We start from the raw sequence: 27,855 nt of genomic DNA, 5'->3' as shown, positions 1-27,855 counted from the left end.
GCCAAGAAGACATTTTCATGTTGCCAGATTTGTCAAGGTATATCCATAAATAATAACAGCAGGAAATTAAAGCATTTATAAGAAAGGAAAGTAATGGCTAAATAACCTTCCTGGTTCACTTCCAAACAAGAGCAAAATCAAACCTTTGTAATGATTACAAAGATAAGTAGTAATCTTTACCATGCCTTTAATGCAATGTGGCTGTTCTGTATTTTCCAATGCAGCAATAGTTTGACTACTGTATTCAAATTTCTACAAGAGTACATTGTTGTGTTATATATATCCATGTGTATGTATCTTGTCCTCATATCTAAGTGCCCCCACTGAGAACTTGGTTACCAGGCTTAGGCTTTCTAAGGGCTTTCTGTTTCCATGTGTACCAAAGTATTAATTTGGAAGTATGCCTTGGCCTAAGATATTTTTCCTCTTTTTTAGATGCTTGAAGCACACTGTACCAGGGCTTAATAGGCTGCTAAATCTGCACTTAACACCCCTCCTCTATTTAACATCCCCCAACATGTAGCATACGACTTCCAATGCTAGAACACCATCCTTCCACTTTCCTCCTAATTACAAATTTCCTGCCCAGCATGTTTCCATTAAGACAGCGGGAATGATTAAGGTTGAAAAAACTATAGAAACAGGTGATCGATAAGAAAGCTATTTTTACTAAAGAACCTTTAGGAAGATGAAGATGTCAATAGAAGATTAAATGTTGAAGCTTAAAATGGATCATAATATATCAGTTCTACAAAATTCTTATGTATGTGTTGACCCCTGAAGACCCTAGTACTGTAGACAACAGTAAAAGGGAAGAAGGAGAAAGTAGAAGAGAAAGATCACCAAGGTCTGAAAGAATAATCTGAAGCTTTTTATCTAAATTCGTTCTTCCAAATTCAGAGGAGTAAGCACAGTCATGTTCTATGCTGGAAGAGAAAGTGTGTAAATTGTCACTTTCCAAAGATGACATTAGAGAAGGAAGAAAATTTAACTACTAATTTTTAAATAACCCTAGCCCTATAAATTTGACACTGTAACTTCAATTGTTGAAGCAAATGCTAAGGTATCTGTAAAGATGATCCTTCTATGAGTCATGAGCTGAAGCATCCAAGGCTATGGTCGTGGCCTCTGAAATGATGAGAGGCCATGTCACACACACAAAAAAAGGCACCTGGTATGAACAGCTTTACAGGATGAAATGGATGTATTTCTACAATGAGAAATCTCGCATCTTCTCTCTCTAACCAAGTCCTACAGCAGAGAATGTACCTGCACACTCAAGGAAACATTCTCACCTTGACCACTTCTACAGAGGGCACTGTTGGGTTCCCCAATGCGCCTGGAAGAGGCCATATATTTTTCTAGAGTGGAAGCATTACTGCACACTCTCAGCTTTTCAATCCATTGACTTAAATAAATCTGGGCCAGTTTTTCAGTCCTTATATGTTATCACTATCCTAAACTCTGAAACAAATGGATTGTATTACACACGCCTAATAGAGAGCATACCACGGAGCAAGTTGTCTTTCCTCCTCCTTTTCCTCCTTCTTAGTTTCGTATTATCTAAAACCTGGCAATAAATGAATGGATCCTTGATATCTGAAAGTGAAATGTCTGTAGAATTTCCCACACTCACAAATTCACAAAAAACTTCTCTTATAGAAAAAAAAAAAAAAGAATGCTACTAACTCTTCATCAACTGACTCACTCCAGCGTACCAGCCCCTTAGCCTGTAGCAGTCATTTCTACTAGAGATCTTAGGTATATTTTCTCGTTTAAGTTCCACAACAATCCTTTGAGACTGATACTATTAGCAGGACTATTCTGACTATTCCAAACTACTTCATGCAACAGAACTTACGGATGTCTTGTAAAGAGTCAACAAAACATTAAATTTGTGAATGCTGGCGGTCCATTATATCGAGGAGAATATGAGAAGATGGTGTTGGTGTTGATTTCCCTTCCAATCAGCAGCAGAATCTGTCCCCAGAACTGGCTGCCTACCTTCCTTGGCCCTCTGTGCCGTGGATGCTGGTGTGCTCTGGGCACAGTACACCTCCCGGGTCTGGATCCCACCTCCACAAACGGGTCCCGTCATATGCCAGTGGGGGTCTTGCTGCTCGAGGAGGAGAGAGACTTGGCATTCTTTCCATTCAGAGGTCCTCCAGGAATATCTGTTTGGTTTGTTTAAAAGAAGAAGAAGAAGTAAGGAAAATACAATATTCTACAGGAAACTTAAGTCATCAACATCAAATGTACGTAATCGTCTCTCTTTCTAGTACCAAATCTTTGCCTATGGATAAAGACGTTTACCAGCTTTGAATACTAAGTCCCTTTTATTTCCCACAGCAAAATCACAGCAGCCTATCGTGCTTATAGTACAGGCCCAGAGGAGCGAAGGAAGGAAATATGGATAAACGGTAGATATGTCTCAGCCTCAAAGATCTAAGAGAGCACAGAATCAAGGGAAGGAGCTGGAAACCAATTGAGCCTAATACATAGCAGGTAAGCTTGTCATGGGGTTTCATTTTACAAACCTCAGGATGACTTTGTGTGAAAGCTGGCCTTTCTTTTTTAATTAGTGGGCCAGTGTATGAATGTCTGAACATATTAGTTTGAATGGACAGAGATTACCTCCGATTTTTCAACCTTCTTGATAGAGGTACTTCTATCAGTTTGACTCCACTAAGATAAGGGTATACATATTAAAAATGAGCTCACAATGTGCCACTGTATTTAATTGACAATTACTTTTTTTTTCTTACATAAACAGACATGCCATGGTTATACTGATTTAGAATATGTCTTCCAGGTTTACAACTGGTTGAGATACACTGATAGACACACACGCACACACACAAATAAAAGGAAAAAACACAGTGAAGTTTGTACATAACTTACAGAAAACACAACAACTATAACAACACTACACTCATACCTGGAGAATGATTTCAGCCAGAATTTCCTTTTGTGGCTTATTACAGCATTCCTCAAGCCCACAGCATTAACAGAACCCTACAGCATTTCCATAAATACCAGAAGACTCATTAGCTTCTAAACAGTAAACCAAACCTAAGAACATTCTCATATCTGCTGTCCCATTTCAGATTTAAGGAACGTTTTCTCAGTTATGTGATTGTTTAAAAGAAAAAGTAGCAATAAAAATAAACATGTGTCACCAAGGCCCTGGCCTTACAGAAACCAGAGTAAAAATGAAATCAAGTAACAGACATCAAAATCAGGAAGCAAATCTCTAAGAAACCTAAGAGTGAGCAAAGCCTCTCACAAGGAGCGTCATCATTCTAAAAAGCTTGAAAGCTGAGGATCAACAGTCTTGTGAAAAGCCCATTGTAGAAAAAGAATTTGGACGATCCTGTGGGGTTTGTTGTAATAATTCTTCTCCCTCTGCCTCACTATTTGATCTTCACAGGGTTTTCCAAGTGAAAATCAGTCACCGGGCTGGGCAAGAGTCTGAAATGTAGAGTTCAGGTCCTGTTTATTACTAGGGGGATATAGACAATAATGTGTTTCTAATTCCTGGGCATGAGACAGAGAAAAGTCCAGGTCTTCCCAGAGACGGTCCTTCTCCAGAGGTGATGCTCCAAAGCCCTTTCTCCTCACTAGACAGAGTTGTCTCCCTTGGCTTCATGGTGACCCAGGCAGAAGGCTTGTCTCTTGTGTCTCTGAGTCTCAGGGTACAGGTAGCTCGTTTGTCTCTGGACTCCAGGGCAAGGCACAGTGAGGTAGGGGTGGGTTATTGGGTGGTTATCACATTCTCATTTCAAACCCTCTTCCTCCAATGACTCCCTAAAAGAAGAGCTCTCTGTCTATTAAGGAGGTCAGATATAGCCCTGACTCCAAGGCTCCTATGATATAGTGAGCACGTAAGGTAGGCAAAAAGGGGCAGTGCGGTATAGACAGCAAGCATGCTTTCGAGTCAAACCGACGTGGTCTGAATCTGAACCTTGCCACTTACTAGTCATGTGACTTTCACTGAGTTCTATTTTGTAAATAGGGATAATAATACCAAATGTGAATCAAGGAGTATAATAAATGTTCAATAAATGTTCATTCCTTTTTTTCTTGTGTCCTTCTACACCTGCCTTTTGTCCCCTGCTGATACAGAAAACACACACACACACACCCAACACTGTACTTATAAGAACTTAATTGATTTCATCCAAAGTCCTAATATTAAGGATCCAGGAATGCCATGGTCTAACTTCCAAGAACCTAAGTTCAGCAAAGAGCATAAAAGAAACTTAGAGAGTTTAGAATTATAGCAAGTCACAGTAATCTGTTCACTTGTTTGAAAGGAATGGGCCATGCTGTATAAATTGCTTTTTCAATTAATTTATCATGACCCTATAAGAATTAGCAATGGAGGAATTTGGGAAGTCATTATGGAGAAAAGTGAAAAGGAAAATTTAATAACTCTATCTATCTATCTATCTATCTATCTATCTATATATATAGTCTTATATATAATGTAACAAAAACCCTGTTGCTAGCTCATTAACCAAAAACACCCAAATTCTATTCATTGGCAAACAACGAATTCTCTAAAGATAAAGAAGACATTTATCACTACTGCTATTGTTTACTACCTCAGAGAAAATACCAACCCAGAAAGAGGCAAAGGAAAAAACACACCAGTGAAGGGCTTCTAAATTCCTTTTTAAAATGCAGGTCCTTTCATAGTCCGTCTTTTTTTTCTTTATTTTTTTTCAAATGCACTATCTATGTTTAATCAAAATCACCCAGAAGCCATGAAAACTGAACAGTCTGAATTCCACCAACCTGGGAAAGTGTCTCTAGGATCTGACAGAATAAGAAATCAAAGGAGACCGCTCAGCTAAACGTTGCTTGTTATCTCCTTTAGTAGTCGTTACAGGGATAGTCCTCCAGGCTCCGGACAACTTGGCTTTCTGACTGCCAGGGGCATCCTCTTTAATGGCTAAGTCCACGTCAAAGATCAGGCCTTTCCACCCACTCTCTCTCAACTCTGATGCCTTTCAACCCAGCCTCACTTTGTCCTTCTGCTTTGGAGGGTAACGGGGGGCATTTCAAAGGCCAGCGTCCTGCCTTTTGTGGGTGAGCAGCACTCTGAAACCAAGTGTAGAAATGCCTCAAGTAAATGGCCATGACATGAAAACAATTAGTTGATCCTCATAGCCCCTTGCGAACGCGACCTAGGATCCCTTTGTCTCGTCACACACCCCAGCTGAACAGGACAGACAAAGCATTCATTTATTCAGGCTTCTAGGGTATCATGACAAATCCCCCAAGGAATAATAACATCCAAATTGTTCTGCATGCTCACCCAGTGCCAGGCACTGCACTAACAAATCTAGGTGCATGACTTCATGTCATCCTCCCAACAAGCCTATGCAAAAAATATCACTTCCTCTTTTACAGATGGGAGAATTGGCATAAAGAATAAGACATTTGCCAAGGTCACATAATTAAGTAAGTGAAAGAGCAGGATGCAAAGACAAGTATATCTGATTCTAAAGCACATCTTCTCAATGAAATGATTCTCTGGTAGATTAAAACGGTGAATGGTAAACTCATGGAACTTGGTCTGCGGATATAAAAAGCAAGTCCGTAGATGACAGGTAGCTACCTGCCCAGCCATGATGAAGACAAATAAATGTTGGTCTTGGTCTGAGGAATTGCTTTCTGGGATGAAGCAAAAAAATATCATCAGTTGATGACAATGATACTGTCACTGACAACTGACCAGTAATATTTTACAGTGCCAGTATAATATTCCTTCCAGTCTCAAACACAAAGACAGTTTGAGAATATCACACAGCCAATCACTTTATAATTTGAACGCTGTGTGTGGTCACATAGGGTCAGATTTTAGCACTTTCAGGAGATAAGTACAAGTTAAAAAGAGAAACAAAATATAAGCCAAATAAAGGAATCTCTAATTGTAAAAATTCAAATTTCCACCAAATGGTGCAATGACACTTTATTTGAAGAGTAATGCTTTTTCAAGGCCCTGAAGTCAAATTCTCCATTTTGCTCCCTGGTCACTGTGAATGTTAGGTAAACCTGCCATCATCTGTTCATGTAAAAATGACTCCAATGTCCCCACCATTAGTGACAGAGAACACTGTCAACCACTCATATACTGAATACACAGGGGAAACAACTTGTGAAAGAATATCTCAGTTAATGTAAAGGTATGTATGAGAGATGGATGGCAGAAGGAACCAAAAAGCAGGACCCCCTAGCTCCCTAGGAACAAAAGTAAGCCTGCCCAAGAGTAAGAAAATCATGTACTCAACCATGTGTTCATTCCTCCTTTCTTTCAAGAACTAAATCTTGAGCTCCAACTGTGTGCCAAGTATGATTTCTGACAATAGAAATGCATAGCAGTGAGCAGGACAAAGTCCCTGACCTTGGGAAGATGACCTTCTAGTGGGGCAGACAGACAGAAATGAACCAATACATAACATGGCATCAGTCCCATGTCCATCAGACAGAAATGGAGGAGGAAAGCTATTTCAGTGCCATGACCAGGAAAGTCTGCAGAATCCGGAATAAAATGAAACAGTGGGCATAAGAAAAGGTGGACAGGGAGAATTCTAGGCAGAAAGAAGAGCATGTTCAAAGGTCCCAGGGAAGGACAGTGCTTGGCACTTTCTAGGAAAGCACAGAGGCCAGTGTGGTTGGGATAGGCAGCTCAAGGCAGGAGGGAGAGGGAGTGAGAGACAGTCAGGGCCCAGGCTACAGAGAGCCTGGTGGGCTGAGGAAGGGCTGTGAGTGTTACTCTAAATGTGCTGGGAAATCACTGCCAAGTTTTGAGGAAGGCAATCATATCATGATGACATTTAAATTTTTAAGAATCATCCTGGCCACTGATTAAAGAATAGACTATAGGGGAGTGGAAGAAGGGAGATGAATTTGGAGGCCTTTACCAGTCCAGGAGACATGATGTTAGGCCTTTAATTGGGGCAGTCACAGTGAATGTGGTGAGAAGTGATAAGATTCCGGATACACTGTGAAGGTGGAGACAGCCTTCTAATGGATTATATGTGGATAGGAGATAAAGAGAGAAGTGAAGAATGATTCCAAATTGCTTTTGTCCCAAGTACTAGCAGCACAATTGCTTGGCACTGAATTCTTACCTGAGACAGCCCAGGAAAGGGGACAAGAACTCAGACATCAGGGCAACCATGTATTATGACTGTGAAATTCAGTTTTTCTTCATTTACCTTCTAGAATCTGCTTTCTGAAGCTTTCTCCCACACCTGGAACTCACTGCCCGATTTCTTCATATGTACCCCATAATTTAAGTCTATTCTTAGGAAATGATCAATAAATGTATTCACAAGATACATATTAAAAGTTAATATTAAATATTTTATCATTCTAAAAAGGTATATGCAGTTTAAAAGAAGAAACCAAGATTAAGCCAAAGAAAGAAATTTCTAATGGTGGGAATACATATTCCCATGAAGAGATAGAGGAGACAAATTCTGGATTAGGAAAAGCTACTCGAGGGCCAGAAATTCAATCGCCCAGGTAGCCAGCTTGTCTTCCTGAGAGTGATGTTGTCTAACCCAAGGAATCCTGTATTCATACCATTCTCTAAATTGATGGGGGGAGGGCAGAAGGAATGAGGAATGAATACATTGTTCTGAAGCAAGGAATAGAGATATCCTAAATTAGCAAAACCAAAATTAGAAAAGTAGGCACATTTAGTGACTATTTTTAAAAGACTTCCATCCTACTAAGGTGACATAAAGTGATTCTAATAGCAGTAGGATGGCAGGACCATCAGAGTTTTATAGCAACCCCTGCCCTTTAGAATGCATGCTTTGTCACTTTCAGAACGCTTAGAATTGCTTACAAAATGTGAATTTCTTTTCTCCTTCTTCTAAAGGCTTAGATTTAAAGCAAAGCAACATGGAATAGAATCTTAAGTGATTTAATGATGACAGACTGAAAGAATAATTGCATTAGTGAATGGTCCTGTTTTGACTAAGCACATATAGATTTGCAAACACTCTTGGAATTGAAACCCTAGTGCAAGGTATTCAAATTAAATGCGCGTATATTAAAAATCAGTGTCTGCAGCAAGACTAATTTATGATAATATCTGTTGTCCTTTTAAAGTTGTAAATTCATTTAGAAAAGAATTAACTTGTCATTTTTTGCTGAACAGACGACCAAAATAAAGGGAGCCAATCAAGCTTTATACATCTTACGCTCTAGTAATCTTTTATTGAATAGAGTGGGACTATTGATTATGGAAAGCTACTCTGAAGTGCAAAGCTCTCTGGCAGATGGCTTTGCTAGCCAAACTCCACATATGTATTATTAATAGATTTCTATCCCTATGCACAGCACTTAGTAGTACATTAACTTTCTTACACTAACAGGGGAACAGATCTTCCCTCCAGGAGAGCTGAAATTGGCACAATGGGAACTCATGAAACAATATGCACCAGTAACAGCTGGACTCAGTAAAAAGGCATCAGTCTCCTTCTGCTGAAACAATTTACAGATTCTTTGAAACTGTCGTTTCTTTCCTGAAACAGATTCTCCTGAGGGTTCCAGGTCATGACTCCTTTACTCCTCAAGTCCTACAAAGAGCTGCTTAATTAAAACAATTTAAAAAAATGCTTCCTTAAAGAACCCATTAATTCATTTAACAACCATTTATTGAGCTTCTATTATGTGCAGGGTGTTAGGTGCTGTGGTAGACGATCAATTGAAAAGATACATTAGAGATGGTAGGTGACGTGTGTGCCATTCTTTTCCAGAAGGCAAACTTACATATTCAGATTGTGATCTCATTACTCATCCTTCTCAAAGCTACTCTTATAACCAATGAAAACAGAAACTTCTTATTTGGAAAACCAGACACACTTAGCAAAAGCAAGGCTGCCATTGGGGACAAAGTCACATCAAGCTCTGTGTGTTTATTCCTTCCCTGGGTCGGCATCCTTACGTAATCTCCTTGATGATGCCAATTTTAGATGCTCTTTATAAGAAATGACTTTGAATCCTGCACACACATAAGATAGTAAGTATCAGCCTGGAATAAAGTACCCTGTGCATAATATTGTTCTGGATCTGCCCCACATTTAATGATTCATCCTTTGTCTGCTGAGCATTTACTCCGAGCCAGGCACTTTTATAGGTGCTACCCGCTCTAAAGTAGAGGAGAAAAATGCATTAACAAAAAATCCAGATACGTATGTTTAGAATGATGTGCGGCAACATTACTAACTATGAAACACTCTTAAAGAACATGGTTATCAGTTCAAGATGCTCTAGTTTTTAATGAGTATATTACACAGGATTCTGAAGATGAATAAACTAAGTGAACACAGACTAAAATTTCCTGAATTCTCCAGCAATCAGCACAGTGACAGTCTGAAGCAGGTGTTGAACAAACATCTCTTTCAAGACATGTCAACGCTGTTCCAGCACTCACTTCGTTCCAATGGGCAGAGGAAGCCAACTACTAAGCCAAGTTTTACTCACCATCCCTTCTGCTGGCACCATTCCTGGCTTCAACACTCATCTAAAAAATCCATCAACTAATCCCCAGAGTTTTCTCAAGGAAAACTTGAGAAGATTCTAGAAAATCTAAAATCAGGTTCAGTGCCTTAAAGAGATGGTAGGAAAAAACAGGCTGGTCACGGGCTTGTTTTAGAAGCACATCGAAGTGGGATGCAGGAGACCCAGATAGATCTCTCAGTATGAGTCTGCACGGACAGACCTTTTGCAAAGAATCTCTAGTTCACCCATAATAAACTCACACGTACCAGAGATAAGGAGGGACAAATTATGAGACCCCATCTATTCAGTGCCAGACTGGAGTGTTGAAGCAATGTTTAGGAAATTGGCTTTTCTGTGCAGTAATATCACACAGTCTATGTAATACTATCAGCCATGCAGCTTCTGCCTTGAGATCGTCTTTAAAGTTTTACTCTATGTTGGTCTTTATAACAGCACTGTCTGATATTCAATTTTAAACTCTAAATGATCATTTAAGAAGTAGAACAGCCATTTTGGTGTGAAAGCCTCCTGGTAAGGTGGTGGAAGTTGCTGGTAGGTCATCTGAGGTGTCGCTTCCAAGAAAGATGCTGACGTTTTTCAGTATTCTTGTGTGTTACAGCGTCTTCAGCCAAAACAGGCTCTCTGCTTAGGCACGAAGGATCTGGAGTCATAGCTGTTCCAGCATCAAGTCGTGTCTCAGCTACCTGTGTCCTCTGCCTTTCCTTATGCTATCCAGTAAACAGGGCCACCTTATCATTTACGGTCTTAGAATGCTTTTCACCTCCCTCTTAGTTGAGATGGAGGATCTAATGCTTTAGATGTTAATTAGGACAAAAGAAAGAACCCAAGTGCCAAGGCATCTTATAAAGCACATATCTTTCAGTGTTTTGAGGCAGAGAGTAACATAATGCCTAAAGCCATGATGACAATGATAAGAGGTCAACACACCAAGAGAAAAGGTAGCCAGTGACAAGTAGATTTGTCCCATCTCTCTCATTTCTATCCCAACCCCATAATGTACAGCGTGAGTTCAGCGTGTTGGAGGGGGGAGCACAAAATTTCAGGTAGACTGTATAATACTGAAGAAAGGGGTTTCGTGGAGTCTATACATATCTTGGTCAAATAGCATACTTTTGAGGCAAGCTTAAGGCTACACAATGCTGACTCCCTTATACAGTTGACTCTTGAACAATGTGGGGTTAGGGGCGATAATCCTCCAGGCAGTCAGAAAATCTGCTATAACTGATAGTCACCCTTTGCATCCATGGTTCTGCGTCTATGGATTCAACCAACCTCAGATCATGTGACGCTGTAGCATTTACTATTCAAAACTATCCGCCTCTAAGAGAACCTGTGCAGTTCAAACCACTGCCGTTCAAGGATCAACTGTAGTTCTAAAAGTTCCCAAGTGAGCTTAACATAGGCTGGCCCCTGTCTCCTTTCAGGGTAACTTATGCTAGCTGCCCTGAGGCGCTTCCAAAGTGTTCGCTCTCAGGGAGCTCCTCGAGAAGGGGTTCCTCACGGTCACATTTCCTTTCACGTAATCATGCCTTAGGGATTGGCACACATTTTGTTCACAGTGAAAATGCTGACCAGTGGAGTCCAGCTGGTGAGATGAGTAGTCCCCAAGCTACGCAACTAAAAACCGTTGTGAGCATTATGAACAGGCAGGAACCAGAGCACATCTCTAGCTTATCTCTTCTTGGAATATTCTTCCTCTAATTAGATGAAAGGCTGATTTCCTCACTTCCTTCAAGTCCTCCCCACAGATCCTGCTAGTTCAAATGAGGCTTCTCTAAGGACAGTCTCTTTCATTCTGTAACCTGAGCTGATCCCCCATCACAGCACCCCAGAAGCCTCTATCTTTACCCTGCTCCAGTGCTTCATTTTTTCCATATCTTGTACACAAAATATATAGTTTATTTTATTTATTTTATTTATTTGGTATATCTTCACTAAAATTTAGGTCCCACAAGGGGGAGGGAACTTTGTCTAATGTGTCCTCTGAGGTATCGGAAACACTTAACATACTGCTTGGCACATAGGAAGAGCTCAGAGTATATTTATTGAGAAAAGGAACACATCTCCTATAGCAAATATGGTGGAAGGGTAAAAGCCAAACCACATTCTAAGAGAGGACATTTCCCTGCTGGGGAGAAGGATGGTGAATTAAATTGCTTGATGCATATGAAGTGCTCATGAATTCTGGGAAAGGAAAAATGGACATTTTTGTTCCCTAAGAGATTTTTGTTTCCATTTCCCTTGTTCACAATGAATTTTAATCACTGGTGTCCAAGTAGAAACAAAAGTTAGCACACGGCCTTTATGCTTTCCTGTGGTAGAGGCCACAGCTCGGATTTCAGACAACTAAGAATGTCAGCCAATGTTAATTTTGTTGCTATTATTTATACATGCTCTTTTCCACCACAAAGTGGAATCATTAGCTAACACGTCAGTCTCCCTAGGAAACACTGGTTGGTATTCAGTGAATTTTCGAAGACTCCTATTTCCTACAAATTCACTATTTGAGAAAGTTTTTAGAAAATGTCATACTCCGTAACATTTCCAAACAGCAGAACTAGAGGCCCAGGTTCATCTCCAATGAACTTTGTCAGGTCCTGTTTTCAGATGTTAAGGTTCAATCAAATGAAAAATACAGAAATTAATCTTGGGTACATCTTGAAGTATTACCATTCCACGGTATATTGTTGGAAAAAAATGATACCTATGAATACATGTGTATGTGTGTCTATACCCTTATCTGGGTGTGTGTCTTCACTATGATTATCATTAGGGTCAGTGTGATGCATTGGAAAGAGCACTGACCTTGAAGTCAAATGGACTTTAATTTGAATCCGAACAGTACCGATTTACATCCCTTTTACTCTCAAAAATGTTCTATTTGGATAATGCATTCTATGCTATTCTAAATAATCTTTATACAACCTCTGATATAGTTATTGGCCAACAGTAGATGCTCAATAAAAGGTAGTCGTTCTTTAACAAAAGGTTATCCAACTCAACTTTCTCAACATCGTCAAGGAGGCACCACTCTGATGATTCCAAGAGAATCGTAATAGTTATTAACAAAGAAAAGAGAAGAAAAAAATAGGCAGGGCTTCCCTGGTGGCGCAGTGGTTGAGAGTCCGCCTGCCAATGCAGGGGACACGGGTTCGTGCCCTGGTCTGGGAAGATCCCACATGCCGCGGAGCAACTAGGCCCGTGAGCCACAACTACTGAGCCTGCGCGTCTGGCGCCTGTGCTCCACAACAAGAGAGGCCGCGATAGTGAGAGGCCCGTGCACCGCGATGAAGAGTGGCCCCTGCTTGCCGCAACTAGAGAAAACCCTTACACAGAAACAAGGACCCAACACAGCCAAAAATAAATAAATAAATAATTTAAAAAAATAAAGGAATTCCGTAAAAAAAAAAAAAATTTAAAAAAATAGGCGGATGTCTATAAATTAAAAAACTGTGAAAAATATCAGGAAGAGGTCATGCCATTCCGTGAAAGGAATGAAGAAAAAAGGTGCCAAGGTCAAGGTCATCAATAAACCCACATTCTATTCCTAGCAGCCTAACACTGAGAACCCTCCTAAATAATGCCTCCACGGGGGAAAAAAAAATCTCCAAATCACCCAGAAGAAATAACTTTCTACTCCATTAAATTAATACGGTATGCCTTCCAAGGAAAGGAGGGATTCTCTTGCTGGAGGAAATGAAACCAAAACCCACCTGCAAAGAGCAACAATAAGAGTCAGTATTCGTGTAGTGCCTCATGTGCTGAACACCGGGACAGACAGTGCTAGTCTGTAGCTGTTCAACCTTCAACACAGGCAGTATAATTAGACACTTGTATTGAAGAGGGAAATGTCTTAGAGAAGTCGTACAGCTTGTCCAAGGACACACACTTTAAGTGTGATGGCGATGCAATTCTAACCCAAAGCCTATCCAAGTTCAAAAGGGACAGAGACCTCAGGTTTTCTTTCCAATCCCATGTTTTGCCCCAAATTAGTGTCTTGAAAGATTGGACACAAACTCAATACAATTAGGGAGGATTCTGTGACAACAGGTTGATCTGTCAAGGATCGTGAAATACATCTGCTCTCTCCGCTTTTCAGGCAAGAAATGATGTAAATCTAAGGAGTCATTTTAGTGAAAAATGAACAATCAATATGTAAGGAGTGTGTTGAATCCACCCTGATTTCAATGGTGAGGTGGAGGAAGCGAATGACTATGAATGTGTAAACAGGAACTTGCTCCTCTGTACCCGCCCCCAACCTCAACCTCTGCCCCGCCCATACATGCTTTATTTCAGGTTTAAGGAATCACCCGGCCCACCAACACCACCAGCTGAGTTTGTAACCCACTTACCCTTCACATATCCCCAGATGATTAATTTCTACAAGCAGTTATTTTTTGCCTCATTTTATTTTTCACCGAGGGAGTGATCTCAAATCTCAGAGACTATAGAAAAGTTCTATCTAAAATAGCTATTTAGGGCTTCCCTGGTGGCGCAGTGGTTGAGAGTCCGCCTGCCGATGCAGGGGACACGGGTTCGTGCCCCAGTCCGGGAAGACCCCACATGACACGGAGCGGCTGGGCCCGTGAGCCATGGCCGCTGAGCCTGCGCGTCCAGAGCCTGTGCTCCGCAACGGGAGAGGCCACAGCAGTGGGAGGCCCGCGTACCGCAAAAAAAAAAAAAAAAAAAAAAAAAAGCTATTGAAATCTAAATTACAGACTTAAGATATGGTTCAGGGCAGCTGTCCAGCAGGAATTATTACAAATTCATCAGCAACAGACTTCTAAACAGCCAGCCCCAGTGATTTCTGTCATTATCAGACTGATCCCACTGTAGGCCAACAACCAGAGGAAAATGCACTGGAGGTCTTCACCGAGGGCTACGCAATCAGGCAAAATATAACTAATATCAAGATATTAAATTTAGCTACTAATTTATGTCGACCCTTTTCTCAGCATTCTCTGGTTTCCTAGGGACTCTGAAATAGAAACAGTGCCCAGAGCAGCAGTGACTTTCAGAGAAAGAGCATCCTTAGAATCAGGCGGCTGTCACTCATTAACTATGTAACCTCAGAAGTTACTTAATCTCTCTGAGCATCAATGGCCTTATCTGCAAAATGAAGATGCTTATGAATGGCTTCTTAGGTTGTCATAAAAATTAGGTGTGACGTGTCAGGTAATGATAACTAATGGTTATTAAGCACTTATGATATGCCAGGTGCTGGATGAAGTAAGTACTGCTAGTAGAAAAGTAAACTGAGGCACTAGACTTAAGTCACTTGCCAAAATTCACATAAATTAGGAAGTCATAACAATCACATAATTAGAAATAGGATTGGAGCCCAGGCAATCAACACAACCCATGCTCTTACCCCCCCTAGGCTTTACTGCCTAATATGAAACTCTGCACTGAGTCATAAGTCACAGCTACAGTTATTGTTAACCTCTCTATACCACATCAAATGAGATTATATAGAACAACTGAACACTCATGCCAAAGAATACACAATACCTGGGACATGAGTGCAAAAGTTCTCCTTCAACGATGCAGGCCTCCTTCTCGAGAAGTTCAGGGCAGTCCTCTCCGCCTCCAACAGCAACGTGCTTCACATTCCGGCTCCTGCTTCTAAATCCTGGCGAGAGGCTCCCTGAACGGCACGTCTTGGAGCAGGGGCTCCAGGAGGACCACTCGGTGGTTTCGCAGTCTTTCGGCATGATGCAGGACTGGATGGTCACAGGCAAGGAATCTTGCGTGCAAAGCCTGAAGGAACAGAAACAGAAAACAGCAGGCCGTAGACTAAATGGGTACAACCAACATTATGAAGTGCCTATTCTGGATGAAAAGAAAAAGCCTGAAATCTGGGATAGCGTTCAAGTAGGAGAATTTTTTTTTTAAATGTTAGAGGCATCATGATAAAATACTGAAGGACGTACATTTTAAGAATGAACGCTCTGTTTCATCTGAAACTGTGCAGTTATTTCACTCTCGCAAGACACATGTGTAAGGTGAGTCCACATTGTACCTTGTCCAAAGCATCATCAGAAATAATGGAGGTTCTTCTCATGTGCTTTCACCTCTGATACAGCCTAGAGTTACCCTTCGTTCAGTGGTTCCTAGGTGTCACACACTGTCTTGTACTTTACAGGCACTTACAACAGTCTCTTGAGTATACATATTACTATGTCCCTTTGTAGATGACAGTACTTAAGGTCGGGAAGGCTAAATCATTTGTCTAAGGTCAAAGAAAGGTAAATGTAAGCTTTCGAGTACTATTCTGTCCATTCTTTTAAATACTGAGCGATTAAAAAATAAATCAATGTGGTATTATGTTTCCCCATACTGTTAGGCTCTGCGCATCCATTTCCTCATCTGCAAAACTGAAGTGCTTTCAAATACTAACAATGTAATTGGAAAACAGATAAATAAAAAGATAACATGATACTGTGATGAACTCAACATAAAAGCACGTACAATGATGAGGAGAAAAACTGATGAGGCAGTGATAGACCACCTGGGAAAGCTGGGGGTAGGGGTGAGGCAGGTTCTAAGACAGAAGGACATCTAAGCTGCATTTTAAAAGATTAATGGAAACTTCTCAGGCACGGAAAGAAGACTATTTTAACTCCAGGAAGTAGCATATTTGAAGCCCTGAGATAAAATTTGTGGGTATAGGAACCAGTGGTATGCTAGAGCTGGATTTACTGTTTAACAAGGACCAACTGTAAAATTTTCAGGAATTTTGCAAGCCCGTTGATTTCATGTAAGTAGCTTAAAATTAGCCATGGTGGAAGTATTTACACTATAGAAACCAGCAAACGCCATCAATCAAGTCCCTTTACCCTACCCTGACCCCTTCAACCCCCAGAACTGGTGGTCAAATATTCACAAGCACACCAATGGGGGAAAGTAAAAGCCAACTTGTCAACGGTCATAAATGTGTCCATTTATGACACATAAAGTTCAAAGAGGAATGTGGATAAATATTAGGTATGTAGTTCTTCAAAAGGGATCTCTGGAAAGGCTAAGGAATTTGGATTTAATTGAGCATTAAATAATGTTAAAGGGAGAAAATCAGACTCGTGTAGGGAGACAATATTTTGAGTATTATTGGCATTTTTTTCTTTTTTTCACTTTGTTGTTAGTATTTCCCTTATTCAGTCAAAGGCATCCATTACTTCGTGGAAGAAAAGGATAATTTTGACAGGAATGTAAATCAAAGAAGGGGTCAATGTTCAAACACTGACTTCCAAAATTGAGCCTATGAAACTTGGTGGAATAATACACAGGGTTTGGCAATAGTTCCTTTGTATGTGTTTAAAAAGAGAGAAGTATTAAAATGTTTCCCAATTTCTGACTTGGGAAAGTAAGTAGAGTAAGGGAGCCACCAACAGAAATGGATGATAGTAGACAGTGTGCAGGGGAGAATGAAATATGTTCATATCTGGCCACAGTGATGAGTAAAATATAGTGAGATTTCCATCCTGATATTCATCATGAAGCCATAGAGGATTAGCATGGCTTTCAAATTTCACAATGATATAAGATAAACCTTTGGTCCAATATTTTTTAAAAGCCTATTCAGATCATATTATCCTCTTCAAAATGAAAAAAGCAATGCATACCTCATTACCATCACTCACTCCAATTAGATATTTGGGGGGCCTGGGGTCAAGACAAAATAGGAAGAACCTCTCTTGAAAATGCCCCACATAAATCATAATGTATCATCACTGTACAATGTGGAGGAAAGAGGGAAGGCCCACCTATTTGTGGCTTATGATATAACAGAAAGATGTTAATCAACAAGCTTCTACGTTTTGACATTTCAGAAATTAGTATTGGCTGAGTTATGCCCCTCTCAAATTCATATGTCAAAGTCCTAACCTCCAGTGCTTCAGAATGTATCTGTACGTGAAGATAGTCTTTTAAATGTGGTCACTAGGGGTGGCTCCTAATCCAGTATGACTGGTGTCCTTGTAAGAAGAGATTAGGACACAGACACACAGAGGAAGAGTATGAGAAGGCTTGGAGAGAAGACAATGGTCTACAAGCCAAAGAGAGGCCTTAGAAGAAACCAACCCTGCTGACACTTGATCCAGCCTCCAGAACTGTGACAAAGTTAATTTCTGTTGTTTAAGTTACAGTCTGTGGTACTTTGTTAAGGTAGCCCTGGCAAACGAAAACAGAACTTTAATAAAGTTTTTAATTTGTGTATGTTTTTAGATAAGGAGTTTTAATTTCTCGGAAGGATTTTCTTCTTCCTTTCCTAAAGAATATCCCATACTACACAGTTCTCTGTCTACAGAAGTAGTGGTTTGGTTCTTACCATTTCCTAGCTGTCACTCTCATCTTTACCGAACTGACTCTTCCTATTGGACCAGAAGAAGGGGTAAGATTCCAACAGTACAAGTACTTGCATGGAGTTGCAGGGATTAATCAAGGCTTTTTTTTTTTTTTTTTTTTTTTTTTTTGCGGTACGCGGGCCTCTCACTGTTGTGGCCTCTCCCGTTGCGGAGCACAGGCTCCAGACGCGCAGGCTCAGCGGCCATGGCTCACGGGCCCAGCCGCTCCGCGGCATGTGGGATCTTCCCGGACCGGGGCACGAACCCGCGTCCCCTGCATCGGCAGGCGGACTCTCAACCACTGCACCACCAGGGAAGCCCTAGTCAAGGCTTTTGTAATTTTGAAAAGGGCTCCTAATTCTTGGAATTAGGAAGGGCATATATTCCACTGATTACATATTTACTTATTTTTAAAGTTATTTTTATTAACTTGCCTCCTTGGTTAAAAAAATAATAATAATAAAAGGTATGACATAGGGCCCTGGTCTAATGTGATCACTGAGATTTCTTTTTACCGAAATAGTGGAATAAGCACTAAATGGTGAATCAGAAATATGTGTCCTGAAATTTGCATCACAGTACATTAGCACAACCTTAGTCTCATGGCTACTTAGTTTCATTATTTGCAGAAAAATAAAGAAAAGAATAATAAAATGTGATCTGCTTAGCTCCCCAGAGTTACTGTACCCTTCAGTTCAAGAAGAATCAATCACCTTATAAACTAAAGTCCAAAACAAACATTCCTGCCTTTACACAGAATTGGGACTCAATCTTTCCACAGAAGGTGGTATGCCTTTTTAATAAAACAGACATATAGTGTTGATATTTCTTTAAAAGAAAGAGAAGCTACAGTAATTAAACCTCCTTGAGATTTATAGAGTACCGTTGTCATTTGTAAATTACTTCACAAGTATTCAACTGTAAAGGAAATCTTTGAAACCAAAAATAACTCTAGTTATTGTTACTTCCTCTGGAAATGTAAGGAAATCTCTTTACATACAAATTAAGGACAGAGCTCTTAAAAGATAAAAATCAACAGAAAAATACCCTCATTTCATTAACACTTCAATTACCACTTTAAAATAGTATTAAATATCTCAAACATTCAGAAGAGTAATGTAATAAACACTCCCATACTTTACTAGCAAAGGCTAACATTTACTTCTGATTTCATGAAATAAATAAAAAATGATAAATTCAGGTGAATTCCCTGTGTCTTTTGCAATCCCAGTTCCATCTCTCTTCCCCAGACACAGCCACTATCCTGAAATTGATTTTTATTATGTTCCACCGCATTTTTATACTTTAACTAAATATGTACATCTTCATAAACAGCATTCATTGTCTTGCATGTTTTTACAAGTCTTACTTAAATATTATTTTGTTATACATATTACTGTGGAAATTATTTTCCTCACTTAATATTATGACTTCTAGATCTAACCACGTTGATAAATGCAGATAATGTACCTTCATTTTTATTAGTGAGTAATACCCCCATGTGAATACAGGGCAATTTATGTATTCATTTTCCCATTAGTACACCTTTTGGTTGTGCTTAATTTCTTCTGATTCCACAGGATTATGTATTAAACCTTCTTTTACATGTCTCTATGTGGTTACGCATGTGTGAGAGATTTCCTGAGTATTTTTGCCTGGAGTTAGGCCATAAATAGTCATGTAAACAAATATAATAGGTATTGTGGTATTTTCCCTTTCCTACATGCTCAAAATTCTTGGTTTTATCAGACTTATTTTTTCCAAAATATTGAGGAAGTGCACTTGGTTTTTCAGGTAACCACTGATCTTTATTGATATTTTTCTCAAATCATTAGTGATTACTCAGATTTCCTATCCTATGAATTAATCATTCATATTATTTGTCCATTATGGTAGGTGGACTAATGGTGCCCCCAAAATGTCCACATCCTAATCGCTGAAAGCTGTGAATACGTTACCTTACGTGCCAACATAAACTTTGCAGATGTGACTGTTAACGATTTTGAGAGGAAGAGATGATCCTGGATTATTCAGGTGGGCCCAGTGTAATTATAAGGGTCTGTCTAAGAGGGAGGCAAAGGGGCCACAGACAGAGAAGTAGATATGATATCAGAATCAGAGGCTGGGATAATACATGACCCAAGGAATGTAGGCAGCCTCTAGAAACTGAAAAATGCAAGAAAACGGATTTCCCCCAGAAGCTTCAGGAAAAAAAAACAAACAAACACAGAATAATGTCTTCATTTCAAGATTTCTTAACTTTTAGGCTTCTGACCTCCAAAACTATAAGATAATATATTTGCATTATTTTAAGCCTCTTGGTTTGCTGTAATTTGTTACAGAACCTGTAGGAAACTAATACATCTATCTTTCCATTCGGCTGCCTTTTTCTTATTGAATTTCGTAAGTACACACAAACAGATGATGATGACAGTAAATAGATATATAGAAAGAAATACAGATTCTTTATAGTACCCTGTTGTTTTCTCTATATGCTACAAATAACTTTTCCCATAATTTTACTTTTAATTTTGTTGATAGTGTCTTTTTGTGGTACATAACATTTTAGTTTGTTTTTCAGTCTTTCCCTTTATAGTTTGTGCTTTTTTTTTTTTTTTACCACAAACAAGATTTTTTCCCCATCCCAATGCCATAAGTTGTGCTCTCATATTTTTTCTTCTAGAAAAGTTTTATATTTCCAATTTGATATTTAGCTCATCAGTCAATTTGATATATATTTTCATGTACTGCATTTTATAGGAAGGACCTCCTATTTTGGAAACATCAACATTAAACACATTTGTTCTTCTTGTTTAACCTATATAATTCTGATTTCCCCCCTATTTTCAGTATTCTTTTCTTTCAAAGAGATTTCCTCAAAATTATCTTCAGACCTTTTTTTTTTTTTTTGCATTTTATTTTGCTGACTTCATTATAATAGATCCCATTCATTGTCCCTTTTGAGGTATTTTCAGTACTTGAATGGCAGATTTGAGTTTTTCAGAGTATGTGTTTTATCTGCTAGTCTTCTCTTCTCTCTTCTTCATTAACTTTCTTTCCCCTGACTTGTTCCTTTTGAGCTGCTTTGAGAAATGTTTCTTATGCCTAAATTGGAGGCAAGTGTGATAGAAATTATGTAGCTCCTTATATTGGCAAAGGAGTTCAATATGGTTTAACTTTGTATAGAAGTTAGAACCAGCTATTGTTACATGTAATATTTCGGTTCAGGATTTGAACTGAAGGAAGGGAAGAAAAGAATGTGATTTTTACCTTTTTTAACAAATGTGAAAGAATCAGTTTTAAAAATTTCATAATAGTGAGTTGTTTGGCATTTGTTACATGTATAGAGAGAAGACTAATAATCTACATTTATAACTAAATCATTGAAACAGAAAAAGAATCCCATTGACTCTACTTTCTTACACTTCGTTTTTCTTTCTATGTCCTCTTCAGATTTGGCTTCAGGACTTTCGTTTGTGCTGCTAGTTTCCCCTTCCCTCTTTTTTTCCCTTCATTTTGGAAATAAGTTTCTGTATATGTTGTACTTTTAACTAGTTTGTTTTTAATTAACCCTTTCTCACCCTACTCCTCCCCCCCTTCCCATGATAAATAATATAATAACCACTGAATTTTCAGAATTTAAAAGCTAACCTTTTTTTTTCCATTTAAAGGTAAAAAATATTTGGAGCTAGCAGAGACAAAGCGAGAGGCTTGAACCTTGGTGAGCTCTAAAATAGATAAGATCATATTCATGAAAGAGAAACGTCAGTTACTTAGAGATGCAGCTGCTGACCAGTAAACTGTAGAGATCTGTTATAAACATTGTTCCCAGCCCATTGCCGACATTGTTACTGTCTGCGAGAACTTAGGTGACAAAGTACTTCTTGGTAAATTCATGGGTCATTTGAGATGTTGAGTTACTTTAGATTTTTTTCAAATAAGTAAATAATATTCATGTAAAACACTGGAGAAAGAAAGAATAATGAAATGTGCTTGTTGAAAGCAATACTTTTGTTGTTGTTGTTATTGGTTTTTTTTTTTTGTTTCTTTTGTTTGTTTGTTTGCGGTGCGCGGGCCTCTCACTGTTGGGGCCTCTCCCGTTGCGGAGCACGGGCTCCGGACGCGCAGGCTCAGCGGCCATGGCTCACGGGCCCAGCCGCTCCGCGGCATGTGGGATCTTCCCGGACCGGGGCACGAACCCGCGTCCCCTGCATCGGCAGGCGGACTCTCAACCACTGCGCCACCAGGGAAGCCCAACAGCAATACATTTTTTACTTTAAAGATTTAAAAATGGTCTGTGACCTGTAACATTAATTATTAGAGTGCCCTCTCTTCTCCCTTCCCCTCCTCCCTTCTTCTCTCCTCATTTTAATTGTTTGGCTTTTGGAGGCAGTGCTGTCCCCTCTGACATGCCAAGAGCCACATGAAAGGGAAAAATACGTGCTTTGGTTCTGGCTTTTTGTTCCCACCATTCGCTCCTAATTGACTTCGCACCTACTTGCCATCCTGCAATAGTACAAATCATGAATAAAAATAATTCTGACGTTTTGGAGTACATTAGGAGAACTTAAGATGAGTTTTATTTCCTATCATTCCCATCATATCTCTGTTAAGATACGGGTATAAGGATAGAAATGGCTGGTGTTTTTGTTTTTTTTTTTAATTGGTAATACAGGAAGGTTTTCACAAAAATAAGATGATTAGTGAAACTTGTATCTAGAGCACTTAATAGTCTCTGTTTTCAATTTGATTCTTGATTTCATTTTTCTCTGGATTATATTGGCCTTCTACAGTTATTACTGAATTACTTTACAGGAATAAGCTGGTTTATTTCTGGTGGAAAGCTACAGTGTCTGTTGAGTTCCAGATTTGAACATTCTTTGTAAATAGTTGTCTGCATGGATTATGATAAAGAAGATGCTACCAATGAAACAGAAAAGCAACTAGATGGTATAAGACTGTGATCCTCATGACCACTCTAGGAGGCACTTCCATGCCTAAGTCATAAAGGCCATATTCACTGAATGCAGTGCCAATGCCCCATTCTTATGCCTGTGACTCAACAAAGGTCTTTTCAGTTTATAGAAGCAGTTTGGGGTTTGTATTTACAACTTCCTTGATGGTTACCTGCATGTCCACTGCTGGCAACGGACTTTGTCATTAAAACCTGACTCCTAGTTAAGGGAGCTACGCTGTGGTTTATTCTTTACTTACTTGGATAAACTAACTTGTAACAGAAATGTACTTTGGTTAATTCTGAAATGTGTCAATTTTTGAATAATCAATCTTAAAAGCAATACAGAATTGTGATTTATTAATTTTAAATTAAAATGTTCACATGTTGTTGCAAGAAAAATTATATCTGAATCAAGATTCATGTTTTTTTTTTTAATAACTGCCTTTTGTAGTTACATTTTTGTCATTACTTTAGGGTGAAAATTCCCATTTAAATCTAAAAAAACAAACTTTTTATGAATTATTTTGCAAACACATTTTGTAAGTTTTTAATGTCCAATATTTCTTTCTCATTTCCTACTTATTTATTTTTAATATTACCTGGCTTTTATTTCATGAGTGAATATTTAATATCTTTGACAATATTAAATGTAACCTTTTTTTTTTACTTTCATGATCCTTCGCTCTTATGGCTTAGAATGAAGTATCACAAGCACAGATTGGAAGCTCTTTGATCACAGGTGGGTCTCATCAAATGGTAAGCATTTCTGTTGGCTGATTATGTGGAACTCAGACCATTTTATTGGAGACCCTCAAATGTTGGCCTCCATCAGTCTTTATTCTTTAGTTCATGTTTTTCCTAAGATAAGAATTCTCCTATCTCTTGTACTATGTGTATAGAGCTGGCTGTCAGCTTTTTGAAAACTGATTGGAGAAAGAGCTGTCAGGACACTCTCACAAACTATGGACAGATTTTCACTTAACCTGCATGTTCACAGGATGATGTTTCACACACTATGTTCTGTAGGTAAGGGAGTAATTTTTAGGCACACTGAACACATTTTTAATCAGAGCTGCTTACTACTACCTATAATTCTTAAACCTTCCAAGAATCTTGCACTAGAACAGAATAGGCTGTACGGTGGTAACAAATAAACCCTGAAATCTCAATGGTTTAACAAAGTAAGTGTTCATTTTCCCTTCACAAAGACTTTGATGCAGGTTATTCATCCCTCTTAGAAGGCTCTTTTCTACCTGAAGACTTAAGGACCCAGTTTGTAGCCATCTTAAAAATTCACCATCTAGAATACATGGCTTCCAAGTTCACCATTAGGTAGAAAGGTAGAGAGAGCAGGAGGATGGCCCAAACTGATTTATGATTTTACCCTAGATATGGCTTATGTTACTTCTGTCCACATTGCATCGGTCAGATCTCAGTCAAATGGCTCCAACATAAGTGCAAAGAGGACAGTGAAATATCTTTCTATGTGCTGTGAAAGAGGCAAAAATGTGATAGGCAGGGCTTCCCTGGTGGCGCAGTGGTTGAGAGTCCGCCAGCCGATGCAGGGGACACGGGTTCGTGCCCCGGTTGGCGAAGATCCCACGTGCCGCGGAGTGGCTGGGCCCGTGAGCCATGGCCGCTGAGCCTGCGCCTCCGGAGCCTGTGCTCCGCAACGGGAGAGGCCACAACAGTGAGAGGCCTGCGTAACGCAAAAAAAAAGAAAAAAAAATTGTGATAGGCAAATGGGTTTGTGTCTGGTACAGCTGTGTCATGTAAACTGATTTGCTTCTTGCAGATCTTCCAACTAAAGGGGAGCATTCAGCTTTTTCTACTCTGCTAGGTAAACTACCACTCATTCATCTACTTTCCAGCTCCCCAAATTCGTTGACATTTCTTTTTAGCTATTATATCCTTTCCTATTATATTTGTCCTTGAGAGTTCATGCCTTTTTTATTTTATTTTTATTTATCTATTTATTTTGTGGTATGCGGGCCTCTCACTGTCGTGGCCTCTCCCGCTGCAGAGCACAGGCTCCGGACGCACAGGCTCAGTGGCCATGGCTCACGGGCCCAGCCGCTCCGCGGCATGTGGGATCCTCCTGGACCGGGGCACGAACCCGCGTCCCCTGCATCGGCAGGCGGACTCTCAACCACTGCGCCACCAGGGAAGCCCCATGCCTTTTTTATTACTTTACTGTTATTTAAGTGAGGTTCCAGAATACAGCAGTAATAAATGATTAGGTTCAGTTGCCACCTTTAACCAGAAACCTAAAAAGTTCTTTGAGAAAAAGCTTTGTGAAAGCACATAATGATCTAATCTATAAATAAACAAATTTCTACAGAGCTAAATCTGCCCTACGCATGGAAAAAAATACTGGTTAGAAGTAATTAAAAATGGATGAGTAAAGTTTTGAATTGTGAAAGAATTTTCATTTCCATTATACTTGTTCTAAATTATGTAATATTTGTTTATAGAATTTAGTACTTGCAAAATGTGCTTTACAGTTAAAAAGTTATTTTTATAGAAGTAAAATTGCAACTAAGAAAGTACTTTAGCAACATTTATAAAACTGTGGGTCATTCAAAAGTACAGTTATTCCAGCTATTTAGCAAAAATACTGCTATCCATATGGTAGCAGCTTACCCAAATTATAGCATAATAACAAGGGAACAGTTGCTTCTAGAGCTTATGTATTCTAACTTAGAGAATGATTGCAAGATCACACCATGAAAATAACACCAGGGAATAAAATGTGAATGGTGAAATGAAGAGAAAAGAACCAGAACCTAGGTAGGCTTAAAAGAGAACAGATTTGGGAAATCAGATATAATATATGTTATTTATTTAAATGATTTTGACTGCAAAGTGGTAGCATTTTTCTGCCATAAGTCAACCTAATAGGAATATCTGAGAAAAACAAGAATAATAACTTGAAGAAGGAAAACATGCACATACCAAGGTTTACGTGAAATCCCTGGCTGCTTTAGAAACTAGACTAAAAGTAAGCTGCCTACTATATATGTGATTCAGCAAGTGAAGACATTTGAAAAAAGGTGAGTTTAAAAATTTTTTTCTGGAAGACAATTTTGAAAATTTAAGAAATAATTTCAAATTACCAAGAAAAATATTAAGGATTACTGAGAAATTTTAGCTGGAGGATTATGAGTTTCCTTTTCTAAACTCCCTTCGTGGACAAAGTAGCCTGAGGTAATTTATGTCTTATTTGACAAAAAATATTTATATTACGTTAGAATTTATAACTAATGGGGGCCTCTGATTGAGATATACAAACTTTTCCCTTCTAATTCTCAATAAAATAAAACTGAGCTATTAAAATGCCCCTTGGGACTTCCCTGGTGGTCCGATAATATATCTGCCTTCCAATGCAGCAGATGCAGGTTCAATCCCTGTCATGGAACTAGGATCCCACATGCCGCGGGGCAACTAAGCCCGCATGCCACAACTACTGAGCCCGCGCACATCATCTAGAGAGCCCACATGCCACAAACTATAGAGCCCACGCATTCTGGACCCCGCACACCACAACTAGAGAAAAGCCCGAGTGCTGCAACAAAGAGACCGTGAACCGCAATGAAAGATCCCACATGCCGCAACTAAGACCCGACACAGCCAAAAAACTAAAGAAAATAAATATTAAAAAAATAAAATGCCTCTTAATGTTTTATTTTGATTTATACCATTTAAAATTGTTCAATAGATAATAAACCTAAAATCATGCACTAAAGCTAAAATAGCAATATGAAATTATACTTTAAATATGCTGTTCAGTTGCTTCTGTAGGATAGAGAGATTTTTCTATGGATAAAGAGATAAGAGCACAGATATACTGACATATTACATTCCTGAGAAGAAATATCCTTGAGTGATATTATATCAAAATGGAATGCTTTTAGTATTGTGCTCATTTCCTGTTATCAGAAAACATTATTCAACAGAGATTTAAAATGCAGTATAAATCTCAGAATAAAAGGGATTCTATCTTCTCCAAATTTCTTAGAGTACTAAGAATATGTTGGTACATATTTGTGAATGCTTAGAGATGAAAGCAATATCAGCAATCATTTGAAGGTCTTAGCAGCTACCTTCAATTTAGAGAGAAGTACACTGATGCCCAAAAATGCCATGTGACTTTCTAATGGGCACACAGCAAAAAATTACAGAATGGCCAAGACTAAAATTAAATTTCTCTGTCTTTTAGGCCAAAATTATGTTTACAGTTAATTCATGTGAGAACTCTTCTTCTTAGAGACTCAAATTTATGACCTGAAAGTTGCATTAAAAAAAAAAAAAAAAAGCCTATCTTGACTTTCAGGTTTGGAGAACATTGGCAGTTGCCTGACTCTGAATTTCTCCTACCACCATTACCTCCCCAAAAATAATAAGAGTAAAACGAACCACACATTACCCTTGTGTTCACCGTTACTGGATAAAGAGAACACACAAACACACACCCCTTCAGATCACAAGTAAGTAGAAAAACATTCTAACAGACTACCCACTGACCTCCTTCAGATGCAATTTACTAGGTGTGGAAAGTAGAGGAGAGGCATCCTAAAAGAGTCTTATAAAAATTTCTACAGAAATTATCATACTAAGTGAAGTAAGCCAGACAGAGAAAGACAAATATCATATGATATTGCTTATATGTGGAATCTAAATAAAAAGGATACAAATGTGCTTATATACAATACAGAAATATACTCACAGACATAGAAAACAACTTATAGTTACCAAAGGGGAAAGGGGCGGGGAGGGATAAATTAGGAGTGTGGGATTAACAGATACACACTACTATATATAAAATAGATAAACAACACGGATATAGCACAGGGAACTATACTCAGTATTTTTTAATAACCCATAAAGGAAAAGAATCTGAAAAAAATATATATATACATATGTATAACTGAATCACTTTTCCATACACCTAAAACTAACACAACATTGTAAATCAACTATACTTCAATTAAAAAAAAAAAGACTACA

The 27,855-nt window shown here is 38.9% G+C and overlaps 1 protein-coding gene across 1 annotated transcript in view; it reads right to left on the bottom strand.

The window, feature by feature from the left end:
* The window catches only part of THSD7B (thrombospondin type 1 domain containing 7B), a gene marked incomplete at its 3' end in the record, with an annotated part of 763,972 nt that overhangs the window by 531,508 nt on the left and 204,609 nt on the right, over positions 1–27,855 (bottom strand). Inside the window, exons 3-4 of the mRNA XM_082841629.1 lie at positions 15,061–15,309; positions 2,005–2,174 (exon numbers count right to left, since the gene is read on the bottom strand). Of these exons, the coding sequence (XP_082697755.1) occupies positions 2,005–2,174; positions 15,061–15,309 (419 nt within the window). The remainder of the gene's footprint in view (positions 1–2,004; positions 2,175–15,060; positions 15,310–27,855) is intronic.

This window comes from Leucopleurus acutus (assembly GCF_964270905.1).
Source record: "Leucopleurus acutus genome assembly, chromosome: 6".
Taxonomy (NCBI): domain Eukaryota; kingdom Metazoa; phylum Chordata; class Mammalia; order Artiodactyla; family Delphinidae; genus Leucopleurus; species Leucopleurus acutus.
This window is presented reverse-complemented; position numbering and strand designations above follow the sequence as displayed.